The following is a 27,160-nucleotide window of genomic DNA, read 5'->3' as shown; positions in this document are numbered from 1 at the left end:
TTTTTTTTTTCTGAAAACAGATTTAATTTACAAAGAGTTGGTGACGGTTTTACAGCATCACTACTGACGGTCCGCAGGACCCTGGTGAAAAACAACAGTGCTGAAAATTACACGTGGAGGAAAACAACATTTACATACGTCGCCAAGGATGCACAACGTTACTGGCTTGATATCGGTTGTGACCCAAAGATTCCCTTTGAGGAAGACTGAACAATTGTGTCGATAAAACATGCCGATCAGACGAAGCTTATTTATGCACAAGTGAACCGTGGAGAGTAAAAAAAAAAAGCATCCTGGATCAACGCACTGCACCTCTGTCCTGTGTCGGACCCCCCTGACTGAGCGACATGAACTGACCTGAATAACGGGACCACAACATATGGATAAACTGACCAGCACGGTCAGAAGAACTGGGGCTTGATCCCCGCTGGCTCCGCTCATTTCGTCTGAGGGGAAATTAAGGGTTACGTTTATGATCGATTGTCTTTGCATAAGAGTCGTCCCCTGTACTGATCATTCTGAGTGACATCAGGCAGTATGGTCTGCAACCCTGAGGGACTCATACTGATACTTCTGGTGGCTGCCGTCATGAATGAAAGCTGGAAAATACAAGTGCAGAGTTTACACGTTTAACGTCACATCTTCAGCTAAATAAAACCAAACAAGCATGTTTATGGCTGTTGCTTGCCTAAAATGTTCTTTACAGTTAAAAAGGTTCAAAGGAATGAAATCACTGGCATTTACTTGTGTGCTTCCTTCTATACATCAAACTGCACATGACATCATCCTAATCGACCATCTTTGAGAAGTTTGGATCAAAAAGTTAAAACTCTGTTCTCCAGAGCCACTCTAGAGCCGAGCTCTCCGCGCTGACCGTGTTCCAGATGGCAGACAGTCCCGACTGTGTCTCCAACCCCCCCCCCCCCCGTCCCTACACGTGCCTTGTCTAAATGGCAGTGAACATTGACATCAACTACAGAAGCGCTCATTATATAAAGCGCGACCTCTGAAGCCTGCTTTTCCCCCGTCTAGACAAGAAGACAACAACGTCCCCAAACTTGTAATAAAACACGTAGAAATGCGCCGTCTCTCGGTTTAATTGCGTTCGACGGTCCTTGAGCGACGTGGGCGCGACGGATGGGTTCGGCTTAGCCCGGCTTCCCGGGGAATCGAGTCCAGCTGGGGACTAAATCGAGCTTAGGCCTGTTTGAGAGGCGGTGTGTTGAGGAACAGCTGCTGGGTGGATAAAACAGTAACACAGATACAACAGTTGGCCTTTCTATTCGAGGAGGTGAAGGAAAAACTAAAAAAAACAAGTGCCGCTACGCTTTAAAGACCCGTGGCGATATTCGGAGGAGTTAAAGTACCATTTCATAGGCATCCAGAGTCCTACGTGTGCACACGACAGAAGAGAAGTGAACAATGGTTAAAAAAAAAAAGAAAGAACGTCAAACATCTGCAGCCAACGTGACATATGAGGTCGATATTTTAGGATTGTCAGACAATTTGTGGCCCTGATATTGTGGCTGGACGCTTGTGACTTTCGTCTGTTCATTTTCGGCAGCATTCATTCGTCCGTCCGTCCGTCCTGCACCTGTCAGACCCACACAGCTGTGTTATAGTCAAACAACGGCGGTATTTTCTCCGCCACAGTGTCTGCTTGTCTCCTGTCTAAGTAAATGCCAGTAAAAGCTTGTTGGTGGACCTGGGGGAAGTGCTGCTGCTGGTTCCTCTCTGCCCCGGACAGCTGGGGGCAGAGCTTCCCTTTGCCCTGGTGCCCATTTGCCCAGAAGGGCAAATAGAAGCTTCCTTTGGAACATTTGGGGGCCGCTTTCTTCGGCCTTTTGAAAAGGTCGCCCTCAGGCAGCTCTGGTGCCGCCCAGCCGGGTCTCTCTTTGAGCAGCTTGTCCCTGTCCGGCCGGACGCTGCGCAGGAACTTTTTGAAGATGTTTGTGGTTAATGAGAACTTCTTGCAGATCTCCTGCGAGCGGCTGAGGCGGAGAGGGTGGGCTGGCGTGTCTGCTCTGTCCACCCCCCTCTCCTCTTCTTCTATCTCCTCCCTCTCCACCTCGGGCAAGTCCAGCCAGTTGCCCACAAGGTCGGCAAAGACGTTGTCGCCCAGCACCAGCGGTTGCCGGTTGCGGCTGCTGCTCATCAGCGAGGAAGTCCAGTCGCAGCTGTCGTCCGTGCTCTCTTGGGAATACTCGTTGTCTAACGAGGGGCCCTCCCGCGAGAGGCTGTACAGGATTCCTGGTAGATCTACCACCCGGGCACGATGGGGAGCCTGTGGGTGAGAGGGGGGCTCTGGTGGAGGGTTTCCCACCACAGGCCCGTAGAAATCCACCTGGGGGGCATCGTACCCAGACCACCTCTTGGGAACAGACTGGAGGTCACAATCGCTTTGGGTGCTCCCTCCGCTCCGCTCACTCCCACTGTCAAGGCTGGAGGTCGAGGAAGAGGACATGCTGACGCTGCTCCTGTTCTGCGACAGGCTGCCGTCGTCTCGGCTGGAGGCGCCTCTGCTCCGGAGGGAGCGCCTCGGGCTCGGCGTCGCGCTCAGACGGGGCTCTTCAAACGCGCCTGGATGAAAGCAGGAGCTGGGATCTGTGCTCGCACTCATACCTGCTGTGGCCGTTGCTTCCAGAGGAGCTGCTCGGGGGGGCCGGGGGATTCCTCGGTTAATTGGACGGCCTGTAATGTCAAGGTTCTCTAACGCTGTCTGAACCTGTAGGAGCTTGAGTTCCTGAAGTGCCCCCATCATTGAATTCATCTGAGCGTGGAGGCCATCCCCAGCTTCTTTCATAGACACCTGCAGGGAGACAGACAGACAACACAATGACGTCCTTTACATTTTTCCATTAAGAAAAAAAATCTAATTTGACCTTAAAAGGACCTTGACATATGTCTAGACATGTATAGGTTGCTCTCAGCTCCGCCCACAGGCTTGTTTTTGGTCATTAAATGTGTCCTGCCATGTGTAGGTCAGGTTAACAAGGAAGATTTCACTGCGGGGGAAGGGGGGGTGTCTTAAGACTTTACAAAGGGAGACACATCGTTTGCCTTCTCCAGGACCCGTCTCATCCATCACAGACTGACTTCCTCAGCGTTACCCCCCCTTTTTCATCACTCAACTCAGCTGCAGCATGAATCCAATTACACGCTCTGAACTCACAGCAATAATTAAACAACCCATGAAACATACATGACGATGAAAAAAAAACATTAAAATGATGTATCTCTGCAGTCCACCTGTTCCCTTGTGCCCTCTCCGTCTACACCTCTTTGGTTTTGCATTCATCTTTTTATTTCTATCCATGATTGCTCTTCTCCGGGCTCTTTGTTCACTTCCTTTTGTGTACTCCTAATGTTACTTTTTTGAAAAAAGAAAACCTCCCCCCCTTCAGGCTCTCATTTGCTGCTGAGACTGCGTCATGTGATCCGGAGTAACCGTTGCCCCCCCGCGGGCAGACAGAACTGTGACCCGTGTCCTGACTCGCAGGCCTGACTCAGTCGCACCTTCACCCTGACTTTCAATCAGCTTTGCCCCCTCAGGGGGCAGGCTGACGCCAGCCAAGGTGGAAACTAACTGATGAATCATCTCCCGGATCTTTCCAAAAAAGGAGGAAAAAGTCCAAAGAACGCTGGTTACAAACACGTGTTTTCCATAAACTAAATGTCAGGGATTCAAAAGGCAACATTTAAATCTCTGTTTTGAATATGATTGACGATTCTGGGTAAACATCCCAGCTTACCTTCAGCTGCAGTCTCTATTTCCTGTCTGCCTCTCCTGCTGCTTCCTTCTCACCTCTGCAGCCTGTCAACGTCTCTCACCTTTCAAACGGATCGCTGTGACAACCATATATGTATCGCTCTCCAATGAGGTGACACCTCTGGGCCTGTCAGCCAATCAGCACTCCCTGTCTAGACTAACCCCCACACCCCCCACCCAACGGAGCGTTGAGGGTGCGAAATCTGTTCACTCGGGCAGAAAAGGAATGACAATGAAAGGAGCGAGAGAGTTATGAGAATCAGCTGGATGAGCAGGGAACGGGAGGGGGGGGGTCGGCTTGGCCATATGTTTAGATGTCTAAGAGAAAATGGTGCTGGATTTAATTATGGATGACACCATAAGATGACAGGAGGGGGGTACATGTGAGAAAGGGCAACAGATACACCAACACCAGGCTGTGATATTTAATCTTCAGGGAACAGAAACTGTGTTCCCGTTGGGAACGAGGGCTGTGCAGACCAACTGACAGCACGGCGTGGCCGACGCCAGGCATAAGCTCTGTGAGAGAAGCTGCAGAGGGGAGCGTTCTGAGAAAATGCACAAATGCAGCCACAGTACACTCCCACCATTTACACTCCTTGGTTAACATTATACAAAATTATGGTCCCTCACTTTTTCTAATATGGATTAGCAGAGAGGCTAACATCAGCGACTACTAGACGTGTTGCCATGGTAATACCCATCATATCAGTGGTCTGAAGCAGCACTTGACCTATGAAAATTTTTCGATTAACATTATAGAACATTATTAGATTAACATTATTTTTTGCAATGTTAATGCTCATATTAGCATATGAACATGCGTTATTTTATCATTTTGATTATATGACGATTCTGTTCAAACACTATTTTATCGCTATAACCACCTCCACCCACACATAACTCAATATACTGATTATTCATTTGAAAATGAATCACTTTAATGTTACTGTTGAATAAGGTTGGACAGAATTGCACCTTAAATGGTGTAAAAGCACCATATAAAAGAGTAGAAAGATAGCATGAGCAGGGCATATTGATCCATCACTATACTTGTATTTATTCCTTCTCTGTTAGAAGAGAGATTAATAATGCACGTTATTCTCTTTAAACTGGGTGGATAAACTTCGCCAGTGTCATATGGCTGAGTAGGTGCGCGGGGGCGTGACGAGCCCCTGAGATCAGATAATAAGCCTATCAAAGCACATGTTGGGAACAAAAGCCTCGACGCTTCCTGCTGGCTAAATCAGGTGGCAGAGACATGTGTAATTAGTCCAATCAGGTTTTCTCTCGTCTTTGTGTTGTCCTCATATGGCCGACATCATTAACTGTAATTCCCCATCCTGGGGGAGGTCGTGGAAGAGCTCAGAGAAAGTTTAACTCCAGAAGTCAAAAGATGACAACGGATCATCAAACTTCTGAAATATGATTTGATTTCCACACACACACGCAGAGATTCTACTATTTTTAGTCATCCTAAATGTGCCCTGCAGGACTCAGAAACTGTGGTAATCTAACGCTCAACCTCTGTCACGTTAGCTAACTTCCACCGCCACCAGTTCCAGGCTGCACTTTATGGCCCAAATATGTCAACCTTCATCCTGGCATCTGCTCCAGAGCATAAAAGTGACTTTACAAAACAACAACGGCCTCCAGCTCTTTCAGCTTTGAACTCGCGTCCTCGTCCGTTTGGAGACGTCTCACTTTTACAACGAGAGATGCGGTTGAGGGGGTCTCGTTAGGACGCAGCGGAGCTGAAGGAACCTGGCGAGAAGCTCGGCTCGCCTGGGAATGAATGCAAGGGGAAAGGGAAAAGAGAGACGTCAATCGGGTCTAAATTAATAGAAGTGGGATGAAATGAGGCCAGCAGGGAACTCCAAGAACTGCGGCATCATTAAACCATTCTTGTGAAGTTTAGCTAAAGCTTTCTTTTGAACTTAAGCTTCCAAACAACTGCGGCCGTCTAATCCAGCGCGCATTCCTCTAAAAACCATCACTATTAAAAAGCAGCCAAATGCAAAAATCTGGTGGAGGAAGACAAACAAGTTGTCCAGAAGCACCCCCCCCCCCAAAGCTCTTCACCCCCACCGACTCCTCCGTCTTGACTGCAGCCAGCCGACCAGACACAAGAGCCAATTAGAGGCTGAGCGCTTCAAAGTTTTAAAAACAATAGCTGGCAGGCTCGAATTAACACTGGCAGAGGCTTATTCAAACGTTTGTTTAAGTGAAACAAGATGGGATCTTCTGTTGTCAATGGTGTCAGGATTCATCTGCTCTGAAGGGGCCTCCAGGAACCCCCCCCCCCCCCGCGTGCACGAGCGTTAACTAAACACCAAAAAGGGCAAAAAGAGTGAGATACCAATTCCGTCTGTTGCCATAAACCTTGATAGTTTGAACGCTGTATTGAAATTACATCTGCCAAGGAGAGACACACACACACACACACACACACACACACACACACACACGTATATCCACACCACACCGTGAATGAATAGCTGGCTTTCTGCATCGTTTATGTGTGTTTGCTCTCGGCCAGATTAGTGCTCTGCAAATAAACACGCAGGCGTTAAATCGGGCCCAAGCGGCCGCTCTGTTCTGGTGCTGAAGCCCCCTTCTGCTGTTCACTGTTGTTATTTATCTGTTAACGGCCGGAGGGGCTGGTCCTGGTGGCGAGGGCAACAAGGCCAAGGTTATCAAACCCAAAGGGCCTTCCTGTTCAGAAGAGGGTGGCCCACAGCCATGCACCCTCCCCCGTTCCTCCCGTCTCCACCCCCCCCAATTAAAAATGAATGGCGGGTTGTGCGGTCAAGGACAGGAATGGGGTGTCTGTCCGGAGGGTACAGAGGGGTTCTGTAAGGCTGCTCACTGGATGCACCACAGAGGGGTTGTGCTCGAACCCTGAGATCACAATCAAGGGTGCAATAAAGCTGTGCAGAACCTTCGCCCGGAGAAATAAAACGCTCACAGCCGTCGGCGTCTCTGCAGAATAAAGCTTATTTTGTTGGGTGATGAACAGTTTAATTATTGTTTGATACAAGAAACTGAGCCATAAAAGGTTCCTGAATGCATCCTCAATTATACCAAATGATCACATTTTTTCACTCAAAACTACCGGTTATCATGTTTCCTGGATGACAAGAGACACAATCATGCTAATTAAAAAAAAATCTATTAAAGCTGGAACTATTGGGCCATTATCCCAAGCCCAGAGATTATTGACTGGGCAGACGATGGGGGGGGGGGGGGGGGGCTCAGGCATTCACCGTCGCTGAAGCAGCAGTGAAAATGGATTGTTGATGCAGCCGCTGATGTCAGCACCCTGTTCCTGAGCAGCTAGCCTCTAATTCACCAGCTCACATTTGTAACATCGAGCGTAATCTTGCAGAGCCAGCCAGGCTCCGCCCCCGCGCCATTGACTTGCAGCGCCCCCGGCTGGAGTGTTACCTGATGGTTTTCGACAGCTGGGCAGTGTTGGGGGGGGGGGGGGGGGGGGGGGGGGGTTACAGTACAGGGGAATAAATCAGACTGAAGAGCTGCAACGATTGTTACATTCGCAGCTAAAGAGAGGACGGCTGTGCAGTGTAAGAAAGGCTCTCGTCTTCCTTTGTGGTTTAATGCGCTGCTGCATAATAATTCTAATTTCAGCTTAAAATAATTTTAAAGCCAGAGACAGAAGCTTCCTTGTTTTCCATCACTAAAAGGCAAACAGAGAGCGGACACACAAGAACAGTCAGCGATCTCTGGCCCCCAAATGTTTAATTAAGTGCTAATTATGTTTAATTATGCGCTCGGTACAATAGTTTTAAACCTGCTGCGCGAAGGGTTAACGGCTCCATCTCAAACACAAGCGGCCCAGATCCGCCCTCTGAGGTGGGCCTATTTTAGTCGAAGGGAAGGAAGAGGTTGGACAGAACCGGAGCACCAAAAGAATGGACCGCTAGAGCCGAGTCACCTTTTAAAAACACAACAATCACAAGGAACACGCAATCTGGCACAGAACGAGCCTGGCGTGCTTCTCTCTACACGTGATGATGTCATAACTGCTGAGCGGCCCGAGGCGTGAATACGATAAAGACGCGTTTGAAATGGGCTTCAGTCGTGACTCGTACCTGTCTGCAGGTGGGAAATCAGCATCAGCGTCAGATGATCGCACTTTGCGTGACGCCCCCCCCCCCCCCCCCCCCACACACACACACACGCACACACACACAACCCGGGAGGCTGCTACATGATCTTTGGGCATGATCGTGGGTCATGCCCAACCTGGGAACTGTTCCATCCTGCGCCATCATGGACTTCCTGGGACAGTTTTTGCAGTGACACCTTCAGACTGGAGCTGGGGTGAAAGGTCAAATGTTCATGCGTGATCCCACACTGAACCCCACTGACCTTGGACCCAACAATCTCCATTTTACATGACACTTTTCCGGGGATGGTTACAGAGGCGTGAGGAGTTGCTTTCAAAACATTTCCTGATTGGAGGATTTTAAACTTCTTTTTGCTGCCTGGCCTCAGGGCATCGGCCTCAGAGTCACATGACATCACAAAGATTAGGCCTCAAAAGAGCTCTCATTTTTCAATTTTGTCCTTTGTACTTCAACCACTTCTCTCCAAGGATTCTCCTCACATGCAGATGAGAAGAAAGCGGATCTTCGTTTTGAGAGTGGGGGGGGGGTTAAAAGCTGCTTTTTTCTGAGCACAGTCAGTGACGCTGCAGGACGCTCATGGCGGCGCCTCAGGTGTGAGCCGCTAGACGTGTCTGATCTGTGCAGATGGAGCCGGATCACCTCTCTGTGGTCAGCACCGAACACTCACAGCGGAGTGGAAAGCGTCAACCTTGGCGCGAACGCCGCCTGTTTCCCCAACAACAGATTGTGTCCCACATGGTGCCGTGCAGAGGGAGGCGGCTCGGCACCATGTGGGACCCCCCGTTTGAACCTCGGCATGGCACGAGTCCCCGTTTTTCTGTTCTGCTACCAAAACTGCGATATGGCGGCTATAGCGCACATGTCCTCCTGGCGTCGGCCTCCACCGACCCCAAAAACTCAACCGCTACTTCACAGACGTTTGGCTAATTGGGGAGAAGCGTATCAAAGCAGTTCAGATAAGATCTTGTTACAAAACAAGCAGCCATGCGAGGCTTTTCTTTGGGCCGGTGGCAGAGAGAAGCCACTTTGAAGATGGTTCCAAGTGGAATAAGCTCTTTTTGAAAAGGGCTGTACACAGAATTTAGCTGTCAAATGATTTGAGCGTGACAGAGCAGCTTTATTTATGATTGATTTCTATTTGGATTTCAAGTGACTGTGCCCAGAATTTACCACTGTCAAACGAGTTTGCATGTTAAAAAATAACCACAATGCACGTAAGGAAGGTTGCAGCCATTTGTAGACACAGTCAGAAGAAAACAAGACCTGCCATCACTGATGAATCTAATTAGTGTCATCAACCCTCTTCTCTGTTCGTCCACTCATTGATTTCATCCACAGCCAGTGTGGGGTATGTCTGTGGTGCGTTTAAGGAAACAACAGATTTTGTGGTGCGTTTAAAAAACAACAACAAATTTTCCACACATTTCTGCCTAAATAGTGAATTTAAACCTGGTCAATTACACAAGAGATCAGTGCAATTATAAACATGTGATTGTTGTAGGAATCGACGCAATTAAAATAACAATGCTGAGCTTGTTTTCGCGTAGCTGCTGACAAAGTGCTGATTGTAGCTTTATTCCGATTTAAAAACACACGCATGTATAAAAACTGAAGCTAAATGTCCCATTAAAAGCTCGCTGATTGTTTAATCATGTTAGTAAAGCCGTTATTGTGGATAGTTGATGATAAGGACAGTATTAAACAGCACGAACCAGCTCTTGCTTCAGTCGCCTCAAACACGCGTCCATGTTTCTGCATTCCGGTCTGGACACCCGTTCTTCCATTAAATCATCAACGGATTCATTCAAAAGCCCGAAATTTCAGCAGAAGCGTCTGTCTGGCATGTCTGTCCCGACGTGGTCGGAAAGGGGGGAGAAAAACAACGTCAGCGTGAAGAACAGCTGGACCTGGAGATGCGCAGATCCTGTGGAGGAATGCGCGCAAGGGGCGCAATGACGCCAAGCTCCTGATTAAAAATACGCGCACATCAACTATTGATGAGGGGAAATGCGTATGCTCCAATTATGACGCTCCTCCTGCGGTTGTATGAGCAGAATCCACGCGTGTGCTCCGTCTCCCAGCCGCATCTGTTGCCTCCCCCACTATCTCGCTAGTTCCCATTCAAGAGGAGCGCCTGCGTTGCATGTTCAGCTTCCTCCAATGAGTGCGCGTCTCAGGACATCTCATTTAATATAAGCTGAAACTAGAAACCTCTAGTTACTGGGGACCTGAGCTGCCCCTGAGATGCAAACTGATAAACATAATAATATCCGCTGATATCTTCAAAAGTAATCAAAAGTAAACACGCCGTTTTAATGAACTGTCCTGGTTTGAGCGAGAAGAGTCGACGAAGGCTGCCCTAAAGGCTGCCTTAAAGAAAACATATTGGTCAGAAATGGGCCATAGGGAGAGTTTCCTGGCCACCATCACTGCGCTCACAGAGGAAACACCTGAAACCAAGGCTTTTGTTGCAGTACCCGGATATTTTATTAGCAAGGGAAGGAAGAGCTGCTCAGACCGAGAAGCCAGTCTGGGAGTTGTTTATCACTCCCTCCATGACAATTTATAATGAACATTTGACATTTGTTTAATGTGCAGGAACAAAATTCCAAAAGACATTCACAATACAGGACCCCAACTATTCCACCTGACACTGGTGCTGTCAGCTGTGTGTGACTTTAGGTCACAGGAGGGATCCAACCTGTAGGCAGCTTCCTCAGTGTGGTGAACACAGGAGGAAACTGGGGCCGGGGCCTCTGGCACCATTGCAGGCTGGTTTGACCTCAGGAGACACGTACGGGGCAAAGGTCAGGATGCAGAGCAGACGAGAAGTGAAGCTGTACAAATAAGCATCAGAAGGAGATATCATGGAAGACCCTCATATCATGTCCAATAAATCAAAAATGGACTTTGACCAAACCTGGAATAACACACTATTGACTAGTCCTGATGACAAGTGATACTAGTTTAATGTTAAATTTAAATTTGAAGTCAGAGGTGAAGGCTGTTTTTTTTTTGCCAGAAACTGGTACTTGCCAGTACTTAACCACATGTTTCATCAAATAGACTCAGAAATTAAGGAGTTTAGAAAAGCTGTAAAGCAAATTACAGAGCTGGATTAATCATTTAACGACACGTCATCTAAACAGTACAGTGCTGCAGTGCCATCTAGCGGGCAAAACAATAACACGGATTTAAATAAAACAGGATTAATGCACAGTCAATACAGGTCCCAAATATTTTAAACACTGAAAATAATCTAATTATTTTATACATTATTGTTGATCCCGACTACTGAACGGACTCCAGATAGAAGATCTCAATAAAAACTTTTAATTTACTTGAATATTGGAGGGTGAGACAAGATGTCAGCTATTTCTTTTTTTCATGCTTGAAAACTGAAAAATGTCCCTCCCAAATGGAGAAATTTTAGCCATTTCTCAGCAGAATTCAAAATATATGACAAAAGGTATAATTTTACTATTGTTTGTGTTTAAAATGAGGCCATTGAACTGATATGTTGTCAGTAAATACATCCAAAATCTACACCCACCCACATTTGGTGTTTTAAAAAGACCGAAAAGAGTGGGTTATGATTTTAAAAGGTGGATTTGGGTCTTAAACGGGTATAGTGCATATTCAAAAGAACATGTCAGCAATAAAATGCAGACAAAAAATATTCCAAAATTATAATATTAAAAAATGCTCTTCTATTGGCACTTCTGAAAACATTAAAAATGTCTTTTGATAGTTATTTAACCGGCACACTGAAAAGTCCAAAACAGTATTATGCAGAAAAGAAACCTGGAATAACAATGCAATAAACTATGTATTACCACAAATGGGACACAAGGGCAGAATGTTGTGGCAGACTTTAATTTCCATCCGACACATATTGATAGTAACAAACAAACTGAACACTGCAAACAGCCAACAGACAGAAAAGCTCAGTTCAAAAAGTGAAATAGGAAACAGCACAAACAGCAGTTCCGAAAACATAAAATAAAATAAAAAAGAGGCGCGCCTCACAATGTCTTTTACCGTTAAATCCATCATATAATGACGACAAATGATCACCAGGCAGGAGTCACACTGTGGGAGATGTGGCCGCAGATGTCGAACATGACAGTAATGTGTATGAAATACAGTATCAATAGCCGAGCAGATGCTCAGAATTATCAGCCTCAATGCTGAGAAGTTATCTAAAGGGTTTTCTTTAAAAAATAAAAATAAATACAGCAGCTTTTTAATCGAGACAAGGACAAAGATGCAACACAAAGTATATTGAAACAGTAAAAACATTTTCACGTTATGATCAGAATCCCATACAAAACCATAGATGCCACATCAGAACAAAGCAAAACTGAATAAAGGTGACGCTTTATACAAAGAAACGCACAACAAACACAAACTATCCAGAAACATCAGGCAGGTTTAAATGAGCATCAATCTAATCACGAAATAATGCAGAAAACTTCTGGTGCGTTGACTGCCACCTTGTGGTCAAAGTTGGAACAATTCTGGAAATAGATCAGATTAAAAGGGCGGATGCAGGAATTGTTATTTACAGATATAACTTAGTTTGGGACATGTGCTGCTGGAGTATCATTGTAGCTGATCTTCCAAGTCAAATGTTTCTGTGAAGTGATCCCCGGCACATTTACTCATTTCCCACAAATATACTGACTAGAATCCATTCTCAGATCCATGCTTGTCTGCAGTCCTGGCATATTTTGAAATAAATACATTTTCTCAAAGATTCACTTTCTTTGTTTCTTGCTACAGAGGTCATATCAGTAGTTTTAAGTTGTGGGGATGGGGGGGGGGGGGGGGGGGGGGGGGGGACACACGTCTTGAATAAGTCAAACACATTTCAGCCTCACAATTTTACACATTTTCACAATATCACGTCATTGCTGTCAGCTGCTGCGGTGCTTCAAGTGTCTGTCGTAGCAAAGAAAACAGGGTTTTTTGGTCCAATGAAAGTCAGGATGTGTAGGATGAGGGAGCCGATACACAACCAGGAGCAAACACAGGCAACAGGGTTCTCCGTCCTTCAGAGGCTTCTCCCACTCCATGTTAAACGGTGATGTTGTGGCCTTACAGCAGCGTCTGCTGTTGTACCCTGATGCTAATTATACAATGTCCTTCTCACAGTATTGCAGTAGAACTACTGCAGTTAGGACCTATAAGAAACCCGGCCACTCCATACGTCCATATCTACAGTACATACATGACACAGCGACTCCACCCCAGCGGTGCTTCCAGGTCATCTGTCTTCTCTGAAAGGCCCAGTTGTCTGGAGAACAGCTGTCTTCCTGTTGGGACAGGTCAAGGTGATCCTCCGCTCCTTCATTGCATTTTTTCCCCCCTCAGAGTGACGCTGAAAAGTCACAGAGCCGAGACTTTGATGATGCTGATGCCAGCCGCGCTGGTGGTGGTCTGGATGCTCGGAGATGCTGAGTGGCTCAAGGGAGGCCTCCTCTGCACGGGCCCGTGCAGACTGTCCCCGTCGGGGCTCAGATCCGGGGGTGCCGGGAGGCTGATGATCGCCGTGGTGATCCGACCACCTTTACAGTTGATCCTGCTGCTGTTGTCCAGTTTCAGGTTCAGGTTGGAACGACCAGACAGACTAAAATAGAGAGGAAGAGAGGAAAAGGCTGCTTGTAAAATGTACACTCGAGGGTGCTTAACCAAGTCTAATTCAACCTTAAAAGCACAGTTGGAAAGTGCTGGATGTGTTAAACTCAAATAACATAAATTAAAAAAGAAAAATTCTAAAGCCAACAGGAACAAACAAATAAAAGTCTCTCCTGTCCACTGTTTTATTTGGTCTTTGACCCTTTGTAGAATGTTTGAAAATGGCCTGGAAGCACTTGAGGTGGCGCACTGTTGATGCATGTTCCATCCATCCCGAGCGCCGAGGACCGGAAGCCCTTTGTCGACGTCTAGTGGTCAGACTGTAAACTACACTTGGGGTCGGAGTTATTCCTAATGATCAAAGTGCAACGTATTCTTGTGCCATATTAATTCTTAATAAAAACAACCATAGATAAGTTAATAAAGTAAATAAAGAAAAAAAGATTATTTGTTAAAACCTTCTAAAATAAAATGACTAGTAGTCTAAGCTCAACTCTGATCCTGGAATCTACTTTGATTGTTCTGATCATTAGTATAGTGCTTGAATGTAACCTTTAATTATTTTGGGTCCACATTCAGTCTTAAAAACTGAACCTGACACCACACAGAGTCTGAGAAATACCTTCCATTAATGGCGGCTGTGCCTTTCAGTTGTACCTTGCAGTGTGTGTGGCCAGGTCACCGCACTGTATGTGGATGGCGCTGAGCTCCTGTAGGGGGTCCTGGTGGGTGGAGGACAGGCTAGCATTGGGAAGTGGAGTGTTTCTTTTTGCCCTGCAGCCGCAGCAGCCCCCCGCCGAGCTGTCGCGGCTGGAAACGGACGGGCTGTGGGACGGGTAGGCCTGCAATGCTGTTTCTAAACAGTTCTGCTCGTACATCTGCTCATCCACAAACTCATGAGCCTGCAGAGGGAACACAGAGGGAAGAAATACAGATAAAAATACAGGATCAAATGTACGCAAAACCACAAAAAAAGAGCAAAATACAACGATCATTTCAAGAATCAGCTCATTATCACTATTTTACAATATATCCTTGTAATTGTGCATTTTGTTTGACTGAGATAGAATTAAAATTCAAATGCTGCTGCCATGGTTAGAGCTTTTTTCCTCTAAATGTGGGATCAGCAGTCAAGTAACGTGTACCCACAGTGGTTTTCTCCAGACAGTGCAGCAGGTGGTGGTGTTGACTCTCCAACAGAGAGAGAGACTTATTCATCTTCTGTTCATCTTCCTCTGTGTCCTTGAGAACAAAACAAAACACACACACACACACACACACACACACACACACACACACACACTGCATTAATTAATGTAACATGGATTTCTCAGGCTTCTCCTGAACTGTTCTATATGACAGGCTTGGATTTGTTCCATTGTGCAGATTTCAGATCAAACTTTTCTGTTAACTGAATAGGTGTCTTTGGGTTTTGTGTTATGGTTATTGATGCGCACAGAAAAAAAACAATAGCTGAGAATAAGAAAGAGAGGGAAAAAGAATAATGGAAGCACTTTTTCTTTTTGGTATTTATCCAAACAGGACTTGGTTTGAAGGCTCGGGGTCCATTGCAGCTTAGTCTCAAAGTATTCACAATTGCCAAAAAGCATCAAAACTGGAAGCAAATTAATTTCCCCCCGCAGCGCACATTGTTACTCAAAGGATTTGGGTGGGTGGCGATCCAGCGCAGGCACGCTCATTCAGACTCCGGACACGTGAACAATAGAGCACGTGGGCCGAGGAAAACGGCTTCCGATGCCTCGTTCTCTGCTCCAAAGCCTGCACGACGAGAAAGAGGGACCCTTGTCGCGATCCAAAGCTCCTCTCATGTAAACACGCTGGCTTTGATGTGGTCGATCTGAAACGTGTCGACGGCGTTGGCGTCACAGAGGGGCTCCTCACATCTGATGATTTTATTTACATTTCTGTGACTGACGCCGGCTGGGACATGACCAAATAAATGTTCTTTGGCTTCACCGTGCAGTTGAGTTTGAGCCCTGTTAACCTTTGACCTGCTGTGACCCCTGTAAAGTAAAAATGACATAAATAACAAGCAGCTACATACAGGCTTCATTATGTCCTCCTCAGCTCCTCGCAGGGAGATAAGGGTTCGATCCTGGAGATGATGAAAATGACGACAGGAAGACAGCTGATGAAGAGGTATGACTGGATGACAGAGCAGGAGGTCGCTCTAGCAATGGTCAGATATACTGACAGATATATGGGGCAAATGTTCCTTCAGTCTAACCACATTATCATGCGCCTCCCTGTCCGACTTCAGATGCTATAGATGCTTCTGAAACCCTGCCGCTGACAAGAAAGACAACAAAATATTAACCAAAAGCATCTTATGTTTTTAAAAATGTCCAGAGTTATTCACCTCAGCTTGTTTTCCCCTTGCTGGAAAGTTGGCAAGCATCCTCAAGGGTTGTGTGATATGATCACGTAGACCACCAGAGGCCTCCCCATCGACCCGCAGCAGCAGTTCTGCTAGTGCCTGCCCAGACGTGACCTTGTGGAGCAGCTGAATTCACAAGGTGGTGCAGGAACCCATCAGGCCCACCAGGTCAGAGCAGAGACTCTTTGTTGTGATATTGGATTTTCATGAAATAAGAGGAATAAAAACAAAGGAGCCGACAGGGAGAAGTCCAGCAGGACAAGCCGGCCGTAAGTCTTTATGGGCCAAAACACAATATAATTGTTTATTCCATGGTGGCTGTAAATCTATGTAGAATAATCTGTCTGTTTTCTCTCTCTTTAAACAGGGATGATCAATAAGCTATAATAAACTGAACAAATCACATGTGTGACAGTGATGTGATTGATCAAACTAATCATCCTTTGAATTAACTTTTTACTCTATAAAAAAAAAGAAAAAGATCTGCAACCACTCCCATCCCTGACTCACGCTGCACACGACTGACAGCAGTGACGGCGCCATGATTCGATTCAGCAGGACACACACACACACACACGCACGCAGGTCGCTTCGAACACACAGATGGCATTTATATGATAATTCTAACCACTTCCAGATCCCCGTGAGCTTTCACGGTGGACTCGATTAAATCCAAATGGTTTTTACTAACCATCCGCAAGGATGGTTAGAGTGTGTCACTGAAACTAAGAGTGATGAACTGGATGGGAGGGATATAGGCAATTTAATCATGCAAATGTATTCCATTTTTATGTGCTGAGAAAGTAAAAACAAACAAGTAGACATGAAACATGGATTTGTTACGATCCCAAATTCCCCTCCTCAGAATGACCACACCAAACAACCCAAAAAGGGGTCCTGCTGTTTGGCTTTGAGATTTGCCTTCGCAGATACACAACAACTTTTATGGAGCGCATTTTGTGTCTGCAGCAGGAAACGACCGTGATTAATTATTCATGGCATCCACAATCTGCATGTTAGCTGTTACTTTTGCATGTTTGCAGCCATTTTGTTGATTGGTACGTGGCCCCTGGATGGCGTTCAATTTTAAAATGTAACCAACAGACATTCGCAACAAAACAGCCGCTGGACCGTTTTACAAGAATTGGAACAGATTTGATTCTAAGGAATATTTTTCGGGTCTTGTTGCTAAGTTTGACCTGTGCTACTGCCTCGTGAGCTAATAAGGAAATAGTTGGACTGGCTGATGATGCATGAATACACAAGTAAAAAACAAGAACAGACTATAATAAGGGCTGAATTTACCATTTCGAGGAAAATATATACTCAGCACAGCACAAATGCTCCCCTTAAACCTGTGAAGCCTCTTGGCAATTTTAAACCTGAGGGATCAATTTGAATGAGAGCGTCACTGAACGCAGCTTCTAGTTATTAACCTACAAAATGCCAACACACAGATCTACGTATTGATGATGCTGGTTCAATGCATCATAATATTCTAATGGTCTCTGACATTGATTTTAAGCTAATTCTAAGCATGACAGCAAGTAACGTATTCTCCAGATGTAACTGCTGTATTTAAATCAGTTTTCTGGGTTTCCCCAAATACGATTACAGTATGTTAGAATCACTTGGACTTTAGTGCTCAAAGAGCCAATGCACAAAGAGCAGTGGTGATCTTCAACTGTGGGCAACAAGGAGCAACCAGAAACACATCCACAGTACAAGAGTCCTGCAGGAAAAGTTTGTAATTTTGACCCTGCTCCTGTGGCAGTGATGGAGGCCACATCAGTGGCCAGCCAGCAGGCAGGGTGCCATCAGACTCGTTTGCTCACTGGTGCAGACTGAAGTTTGCTGCAGCCTTTTTAAACATGCCATTCATCATAAGATCCCCAACGGCACAAGCAAATAAAATGAAATCGGCTACAGAGCTATAATGTGAGGAGATTTTGTTCCACCTTTGACCAAGGTTTTCCAGTAATGATTGTGCTTTCAGTGAAAGTGTTCAGGGGGGCAGGGGCCTTTCTTACCGTAAGCTCCAGCAGGTCGTTCAGCAGTCCTTTACGCTTGCTCTGGATGAAGGCGTTGGCGCTGCTAGATTTGGATATTCTGATCCTGGCCAATCTGGTTTTCTGGGTGTGGGAAGAAAAGGTCATCGAATCAAACAAGGTGGGTGGGAGATAACAGAAGATGATTAATGCCTTGTTTACTGGTGAGAACATTGGGGGTGGGGGGGGGGGGGGGTTCTATTAATCAAACCCCATTTCTATTTTGGATTTGCAGATGCAGCGATGTGCTCATATCTGCACGACCAAAGACTCATAAACGTCAGTGCCGCGAACTTTATTGACTGAAGCTGGAGAAAAGGCTGCAGTTTGCATGCCAGACCAGAAGATGGCAGTGTACCCACCTGGATGCATTACTCACTCATCGCTCATTATGGACTATCCCCTGTCACCCTCCCCCTTCCCCCCCAACACTGCTGTGCAATAACCATGAAAATGTACCGTGCAAATGCCATGTAAATATAAACCCAGGCTGAAATTAAAAATTTGCACTAAAGAACTAAAGGGCAGAATATGAAAAAAGTATTGCAGGAGAATGAAAAATAAACATGGCTACTCTCAGTGATGGACCACGCACCCCTTACAACCTAGTCCCCCCCCCCCCACCACCACCACGTGTTTTTTCTTCTCCTCTCCTCGCCCTTTTTTGTATTTTTCTGTATCAGTTTAAAGTCCCTGAATGCACCATGACATCGGATCATAACCTCAGAGTTTTGCATGAATAAACTGTTAAAAAATTTTGTTCACAAAAGGCAAATTAAATTTAAAAAAATGTTTTTTTTGCGTATTTATTCAGAGGGAAGATCGTTGCAAAAAAGATGGATGCGATGACAAAAGAGAGAGACAGAGGCCCAGAGAGAGAGAGAGAGAGGAATAAATAAGAGAGAAGTAGGATAGCAATCAAAAGAATGAGTATTTATTGAAAATGAAGAGTATATTACGTAATTTGTTACGTCAGCCCATCTAAAGTGAGTCACAAGTCTTGTTATCCTGCTTTTATTCCTCCATTAATACACATTTGATAAGGAGGAGAGATGAAGAGATCTTCGCCTCACGGACATAAATCTAAAGAGATGAATTTGTCTGTCAGACTCTGGGTACCTGTGAAGGTGCTCTGCTGGTCTCAAATCAGTTTTCTGCTGCGTCCCATCGAGTCTTCAGGGAAAACATGATAGAAAAAGCTTTGCAAACATATTTGCAGTAGAAAAGCCACCCCCTGATAGTAAAGGTGAGTGAATGTGGGTGTTGCATGTCCTGGAATTGATTATCTTTGAACAGGCAAACGCTCTGCACCTTAAACCGTGTGGACGGTGCAAGTGTCCACTGCTGAAGAGGATTTTCTTCAGACCCTCCTACATATATTCTAGGAACTGCAGTTATTGTATTGTGTCATTAAATCAATTTTACTATTCGTCTCCTGAGACGCGGAGGTCAGGATGGAGCGGGTGAACGGGGTTAATATCAAACACGTGTCCTGGGGTGCGTCATGATCGTAGTTTTGCTAAATATTGTTATTGAGGCTTATTCCCTTTGACAGAGATGCCTGGCTGTGAGTCACAACAAGCAGCTCTGTGATTGAGGTTAAAAGTCAATTTTCTCACATTTCACAGATTCTAATGTGCAATTACAGATACAGGAAATTTCATTAGTTCTCTGAACTTCTCGCCATCTTTTTTTTATTTTTTTTAGGTCAGGAATGAAATGCGATTTAAAGCATGAGGGGGAAGCTGAAATCAACATTTGTATACGATGTGCATTGCGCTCGGGGAATTGGGACACAACAATGGTGGCAACGGCTCAGTTCAACTATATTAAGCTAATTATTCTTTCTAATTAAAGATTTTCTTTTCTTTTTACAAAGTATAACAACAGCGCTTTGTTGAATGTTTTCCTTCATCTTTAATTACAGATCAGACTTTTAATTTAGTTAAGGAACCAGAAAAATCTGCACCGCTTTTAAAGACGTGCACTCAGCTGCAGTGAACAACAGACGGGGAACACGTGCACACGAGTGTGGATGCAGTCGGGCTGAAGGAGCGAGCCCAAAGCCAGCAAGGTCAAGACAATATCCTGTTCCCGTCCATTTACTCAGAGCGAGTGCAAGAAACGCAGGAATAATATAATTAATGTCGCTTGTTTAAGCGCTCAGCAGGAACATTTGCAGTGAAAACACTGAAACATTAAAACAAACTGTCTTTTTTACAACGTTCCAGTATCATGCTGGACACACTTTTATCACATAATCGTTGCATTTTCAATAAGAATATTACATGTCATCATATTGTGACTTGGACTATGTTGTAAGTGCAGATGTTTTGGGCTAATTGAATAATTTTTTAGTATTTATATGTTTAGTAAAATCTTGGTGAAAAGTCTACTTTTGCAGCCAATTTTTTACAAAAATCGAAAATATTCAAACTAAATATCCCAAGGGAACACTGCAGCTTGCCGTAATTACTTACAAATTGCAAAATATACGAATAAATAAAATAGTATTTAGAAGTGAGTATTTGAGTATTTAGAATTGTTTCAGTCTACAAACCTGTAAAAGATACTTGACTTTAAAACGCATGGCATTTTCTTGCCTGAAAAGTTTCACTTGGTTGAAAATCCACCAAACACATGCTCGCAGCAAAATACATCCAAAAAACAACCTCAATTAGCTCTCAGTATCTGCCCTCCGAGGTTGCAACCATTTTTTATCCAAAACCCGTGAAAAGGTCGAGTCTGGTGGGTGAGTGTGCCGAGAGGATAGTTGACATTTGGCAGTCAGATTTGGAGTGTGTGTGTGAGACAGAGGCCTCTTAACCACACAAGTCTTTTCGGCGTTCTCGGAAGCTCCTTCCCTCCACGTCTGTTGAAGAAGACAAAGATCTAATCCCACCGCCGTGTAATTTCCTACAGCATTCCCAAAGACAAACGCAGCACCGTCAGAGTGGCGTTAGTTCCACCCTAAATAATGGAATGAGCGATTCCTGAAACTCGTCTCATCAACTTAAACACTCTTCTTTGAGTGAGCTTGGCCAAATGTCGAAGCCTCATCCACAAAGACAGGCTAGCCCTGCCTATAGATGAATGACAGACACCTTTCACACGTGCAGTCTGAGATGGGAACAGGGGCTGGACGTAGTCCTGGATCAGTCCCAGAGCTGCGGCGTTTCAGCCTCACATGCTCACACCGAGCCTCCAACCCATGTAATGAGAAGGAGTTTGGACTGTGGGGGGAATCTGGAGTACCCAGAGGCCCCGGGAGAACATGTACACTAAAAGGACTTTTCTGATGCGAGACGACTTGCTAACTGCTGCAGCACCGTGCCGTCGTGCACAGACGGAGAGGGATGGAGCTCTGCACAGAACAAACAGAACCCTTATCATCTGATGGGCAAAAGTAGGTGAGGACACAGGTTTATATGGTCTCAGCCTATTTCTACATAATAAACGTCGGATTCATTAATGATTTTGTCTTATGTTTCTCTTAAATCTCTCATGTAAATGATAAAAGAGCTTCAAAGGTTTCCTGACACAGCCATTAGTATCCGCCCACCTGCTGTCATTACCCAGCACTTGAAGTTCCCCTTCATTCTCATTATCCTGATACTCCTCGAGGGCATTTGAAAAACAAGAGTGAGCCCTGCTAATGGTCAGGCATTCGCCGGTGTGCACGTCGGGTACAGGAGTGTGACCGGCACAGCAGATGGGATGCCCCGGGGTGTTGGCGCCCCTTTTACCTTCTGAGCGCGTCGCTTGTCAGCTCTCTGGTTCTGGTGGTAGATGCGACTGAAGTTGGACACGATGACGGGGACGGGCAGGGCGATCACCAGCACGCCGCTGAGGGAGCAAATGGAGCCAAATATCTTACCGGCGATCGTCTTTGGCACCATGTCGCCATATCTGTTGAGGGGGAAGATGAGAAAACATGTTGAAATAAAGCAGATCAGAACACAGAAGGACTCCACCTCAGTGGCCAAAGTATCTAAATGGTCCCAGAGGGACCGTGCCCATTGATTTCTACCGCCTCAAATCCATCAGCGCATGCAGCGCTTCGTTTTTCCCCCCCAGGCATTAGGTCGCTTGATAGACAGAACAGATTTCAGAATAAATGGCTGCTGTTGAGGCAAAGGTTGCCCCTGTATCATCATCAAGCTCGAGCGGACAGCTCTTGTGGTCTCATCCTGGCCGACAGGTGAGCTCATGTCTTTTTAATCACCTAACTTCTGATGCCTGAGCTGTGTGATGCGCCGGCTAAAATATACGAGCGCTCAGTAATGAGAGTAACTCTGCTGGCTGTAAAACCGAGACGATGGCCTGAAAGACACCCAAATGTTCCAGCTGCAGGAAACGACAGAGGAGGTCTTTAAATCTCAGTCGGTGCTTCGGTGCGATCCAGCCCCCTCACATAAACCTGCTGAAGTGGCCTACGTGGACGTGAGAAACCGGAACAGTATTAATTATCAGGTCGTTATTGTACAGGCTGAGATGAAGCGGCTGATGGAGCCATTTAAAGCCATTCTCCTCTGCTGCTCTCCTTTTTCCATTCTTCCCCCTTTTAAGTCTGCCCATCCTCAGTTTCCATCAGGCTCCCAGTAATTGGATTACACAGGTGAATGGCTGCTGTTACAGGTGGACAGAGGTAAAGAGATAGCACCACTGCTATCTACGCAGCTCAGATTATAAAAAGACACGTCAGTGAGATCCAGGATGAAACCAGGGTGCATTCACTGACCCAGTACTACTGGCCACGGGGACGTGTCGTGGAACAAGTCATTTCAAGCTAAAGACTTCTTTGACGACCTTGCGTGCATCCGGAGGGAGAGAACGAGGAAGAATAAGACACAAAGCTAATTTTACCTGCTGGTTAGTAAACCTTGTTTTGCACTTAGGTTTTGACTCTTTATTTATTTTAAGACAATCCTAACTCTCCTCTTCTGGCTGATTGGCCCCTGTTGCCAGGCTTCTCCCCTCATCTCTATGATGCTAAGGCTCATGTGCGGCTGACCACTGTGACTCCTAAGGGAGGATCTTCGGAAGAGAAGTGAGTCAGTGCAAGCTTATCACATTTTGGCCCACTGTCGATGCCGAACCGTGCTGAAATCGCCGGTCTTTTCTTCCTGCTTGTCACCCACCAACTGAAGAGCTGAGGGTTAGCATGAGCCCGGCCTCCTGCTGAGCAAACAAGATCGGGAGAGAAGTCGTGATGCTGGTTAAATCCCCTTAAGAATGACTTTTTTCCCCCGAATATCATTTTGACAATGTAAGAAGTGAAGAGGACGTGATATTTACATGAAAAAGAAGCGACACGAAGGCCTCCTACTGATGGTCTAGGGCAAGGATTTGTTATTCAGGAAAATAAAGTTTGGATGAAACCTTTTTGGAGGCAAACAGACTTAAATGTGCACTTTGCTATGGAAAACTCTGATGCTTCTTTCCTTCTGTCCAGGTTGAGGCCCTGCTGGAAACTACACCCATTTCTTGCTTTCATTTTTGAAAAGTAACGGCACTTTACACAGGAACACGTGGAACACCGCTGTTTCCTCGTCAGGTCACTTGTTGACAGTGTCTTTTGTAAGGTGCCACGAAATGCACATGTGCACGGATGTTTCCTTCTTGAGCCATGCTAGGCCAGCATGCTGTAAACAGATGCAAAATGCATCCCCGCTGATGATGACGACGGCGTTAATCTGGAGTTAATCTGGAGTTAATCTGCCATTGTTGGTTATTAGTGCGATCTACTCATGCGCACTCGTCCACGTGTGCACAAAACACACTTCTTGCTTCTGTTGCACACCTGTGCAGGTACCTCCCATCTTCCAAAACTGTAGTTTTCTGTGTTTACATGGAAACAGAGGCAAAACTGACATTTGCATGTCCAAAACAACTGGACAATATTAGTATTGTCAGTTAGGTGCAGCTTGCACAAACCAACTAACCAACTGTGAACTACTGAAGGGCAGGGATGCCATTCATTTTTGTACGTACACTGTATCATACAAGATGTGGGATAAATCACCAAGTTCTCTAAGATCCAAAAAGGCACTGAAATGGACTAAAACTGGAAAGCAAACGATCCTGTGCTGCCTCGATGAGGTCCACTGATGCTGAGCTTCAGCTGGTTAAATAACGGAGATGCTGCAGGAGGAAAATCTCATCATAAAGGTAAAGGTAAACAACAGGACATGTTTGTTCATTTCTTTCTTTCCATTTCCGTGGATGTTGAGCTTCCTCCGCAGCCGTGGACCAATCAGCTGTGGCCTTTTCTCACCACGAGTGTCCACTGAAGTCACAGAATTACGACTATATGTGATGCTGTGATGTCGTAATCCCAACCCGAATGGCTGGACAGAGACATTAAGGACATACGAGGCATTGGTGACTAGTGACCAGAGGACAACTTTAACATCTGCACCTGACAGTACATCTTCGAGAAGTTCACCGTGACCACAACATGGTCCCACTGCATTTGTAGAGTGGTGAACAATATTTAGATTTTTGCCCCCAAACATTTTTCGTAAATTGCATAACCACATTCTTTAACCATCTCGGTCAAAAGAATGTGGGTGGTTGCAGGGAAATTACCAGACGCTTTAACCACAGGAATAAAGCGAGTCCGCGGGGGTGTGATTATCGACAGCGAGATATGCAAAAGAGGAAGCCTGACAGCTACAAGTGAGGATTTTGCATTATTCAATTTTATAAGTTACGGCTACACACACCAAACCCGGTAAAACCCTTTCAGGAAACACAGAGAGATGGCCTGAATGGAGCTTCCAGCTCAGCAGGGAGGGAGGCAGAAATATTACTGCAGGAATATTAAAAAGTGATTTGACCATAAAGCTGCTCCTGCCTGCAACACTTTCAGACAAATGACTTCACTGCTCACGGTGCTGACGGGCCGTTCTCTCCATTATATCTTGGCGCTGGCAGTGGTTAAGACTTTACACCTATTAGGACGCGAGAGGCTCCATTTCAAATGCAACACTGGGGAACTTACACAATGAGTTTCTATGTAAAAGAAATCGGCTAATTGGCGTTATATTCAGGATTAGCTCGATTCGCTCAGTGCAGATTGCTCATTTCCAACCGTGCACCCAGATGATTTTAGATGATAACGTTAGCATGTAAAATATTGAAATGATACAATAAACTGATTAGGAACTCTAGGAAACTATAAGAACCATATAAGGGAAAATACTGGAATGACTTTGTGTAACATTGACACGAAACGTCAATGAATCTGAATGAATAGAGACCAAATGACTGCAGGAAGATGTTGTGCCCTTGGACAAGTTTACTCAGAGACATCCTTCAAAATTAAAGCCTTAACGGAGCAAAGATGCCCGGCTGATGAAAGGATTATTAAAGGGATAGCTGCTTAAAAAGGGACAATAATACACATTGATTGTATGACTAAATTCATTGCATTGTAAATGTTGATTTTCTATTCATTTAACTGAGCCGACAAGCGATTAATTCAAATAAATACTTATTAACATTATTTAAGGTGTTCAAACTATATTCTGGAAAGGTGGAAATCAATGAAATCAACTCGACTTTTTCCAATCAAGTAGCTCTGTTACTGCAGCGAAATCCTCCGGCTGGGTCCTGGTAGTTCTGTGATCGGCATAAAAACGGCACAGAAGCTGCTTTTTTAGTTGCATTTAAACGGCGGTTTGAAGCCAAAGCAATCAATGCAGTTTCCACGACGACATGATGAGGAACTGTGATCACTGTAATCTGTGCTCACAAACGTAATCACAGGAGCCGCTACAGGTCGAAAGTTTTATTTTAATCATACAGTCTTCCGCATTTGTTCTCACTGTGTCAACCTGTTCTCGGAGTTTAAAGCGTGATTGGTCATTTTTGTGTTTTTCCTCGAAGATTGATCACCTGAGCCAGAGAACCTGTAATGGTCAGAAAATGCAGCAATGACCATAGTTAGTGGGCATCAATCACACATAGTAGTCATCCATCTCTCTCTCTCTCTCTCTCTCACACACACACACACACACACACACACATTGACTTTGGCATTCTTCAGCCCCCTACCTTAACGTAAACCTCCATCTTAACCTTAAATCAAACTCTCAACCCTCAAACTGAAACAAAATGTTCTCACTTCCCAAAAACGTTCTGACTTTGGGGATGGAATTCACACCTGGTCGTCACCATAAATCTTTCCCATTGACGATGCAGGCTGAGCTTGGGGATGGAGCCACAATAATGTGTTTTCTCATGAGAATATTTCACCTTTTCTGTCATTAAACTGAACATAACATAGAAAAAAAAGCTTCCGGTTGGTTTGGGAAGAACATTCATATTTATTTTGCTAATTACACATGTGATCCCTCTCGATTTAACTAATAGTGGCTTGACCTCTGTTAGAAAGAACGGAATGCACATTTTGGTCTCAGATATGCGGTGGAGAAGGCGGCCCAGCGGGAGCCGTGTTGTGGACGGCTGCCAGCAGCTGATTCGGATGGACACTAATGATGCGGCTCAACCGAGAACCCAAACTGATCAAACGGACTGTTTGAAACATTTTTAAAGTATTTCGAGATGAGAGACATCAACGAGTTACAAAGGGATGCTGAATGTTTCTCAAGGCTCATCTACAAGATCTGCAGCAGAGGAGAGGATGGTGTTCTCTCTTTCAACAGATTTAAGGACACAAGCTGGAGACCTTATCAAGGACACGGTTCACATTTCCTGTGTGTCTCCTGAGCAAATCTAGTGGATCTGGTACACTTCATAGCTAAAAGCTTGGTTTTAGGTCCAATCTGCTAGATCTCTGTCCAATTTTGTGACATCAGGAAGCTCATTTTGCTGCTGAAACCAGAGACAGTCCCGTCCAAATGTCAAATGCCAGATTGGACAGCCTTTGACGAGAGCCGATGATAGAAAATGGGACCAGCTGATCAAAACTGTAATTCCACATCTTTTCAGTCAGAATTTTAAATGTTGCTGGACCTGGGTCGACTAACCTTCAATAGAAAAATTTAAAAGACAAATAATATCGTATAACACGACACAGGTGTTGGCAAAACTGGACCATCCTGTGTTTTCTTCACTGTGTTGTGTCCTTTCCCACCTTTGTCATGAATTTTGTCCCCTCTTAACCCAAACTGGAAACAACGAAAGC

At 45.3% G+C, this 27,160-nt stretch overlaps 2 protein-coding genes across 3 annotated transcripts in view; both read right to left on the bottom strand.

The window, feature by feature from the left end:
- Positions 1-27,160, bottom strand: part of LOC115246800 (PAK4-inhibitor INKA2-like) — a 107,062-nt gene continuing 79,902 nt past the window's right edge. The window contains exons 2-3 of one of the 2 annotated variants that reach the window (XM_029826192.1): positions 3,753-3,888; positions 1-2,809 (exon numbers count right to left, since the gene is read on the bottom strand). In XM_029826192.1, the coding sequence (XP_029682052.1) occupies positions 1,598-2,803 (1,206 nt within the window). In that variant the 5' untranslated portion in view covers positions 2,804-2,809; positions 3,753-3,888 and the 3' untranslated portion in view covers positions 1-1,597. Of the gene's footprint in view, positions 2,810-3,752; positions 3,889-9,632; positions 10,041-27,160 lie in introns of those variants that run through there. The other variant, XM_029826191.1, reaches the window with a different exon arrangement.
- LOC115246799 (potassium voltage-gated channel subfamily D member 3-like) overlaps positions 11,787-27,160 on the bottom strand; it is a 51,581-nt gene continuing 36,207 nt past the window's right edge. The window contains exons 3-7 of the mRNA XM_029826190.1: positions 21,753-21,915; positions 17,989-18,090; positions 14,710-14,802; positions 14,218-14,462; positions 11,787-13,552 (exon numbers count right to left, since the gene is read on the bottom strand). Of these exons, the coding sequence (XP_029682050.1) occupies positions 13,312-13,552; positions 14,218-14,462; positions 14,710-14,802; positions 17,989-18,090; positions 21,753-21,915 (844 nt within the window). The 3' untranslated portion in view covers positions 11,787-13,311. The remainder of the gene's footprint in view (positions 13,553-14,217; positions 14,463-14,709; positions 14,803-17,988; positions 18,091-21,752; positions 21,916-27,160) is intronic.

This window comes from Takifugu rubripes, chromosome 19, assembly GCF_901000725.2.
Source record: "Takifugu rubripes chromosome 19, fTakRub1.2, whole genome shotgun sequence".
Classification (NCBI taxonomy): Eukaryota; Metazoa; Chordata; class Actinopteri; order Tetraodontiformes; family Tetraodontidae; genus Takifugu; species Takifugu rubripes.
This window is presented reverse-complemented; position numbering and strand designations above follow the sequence as displayed.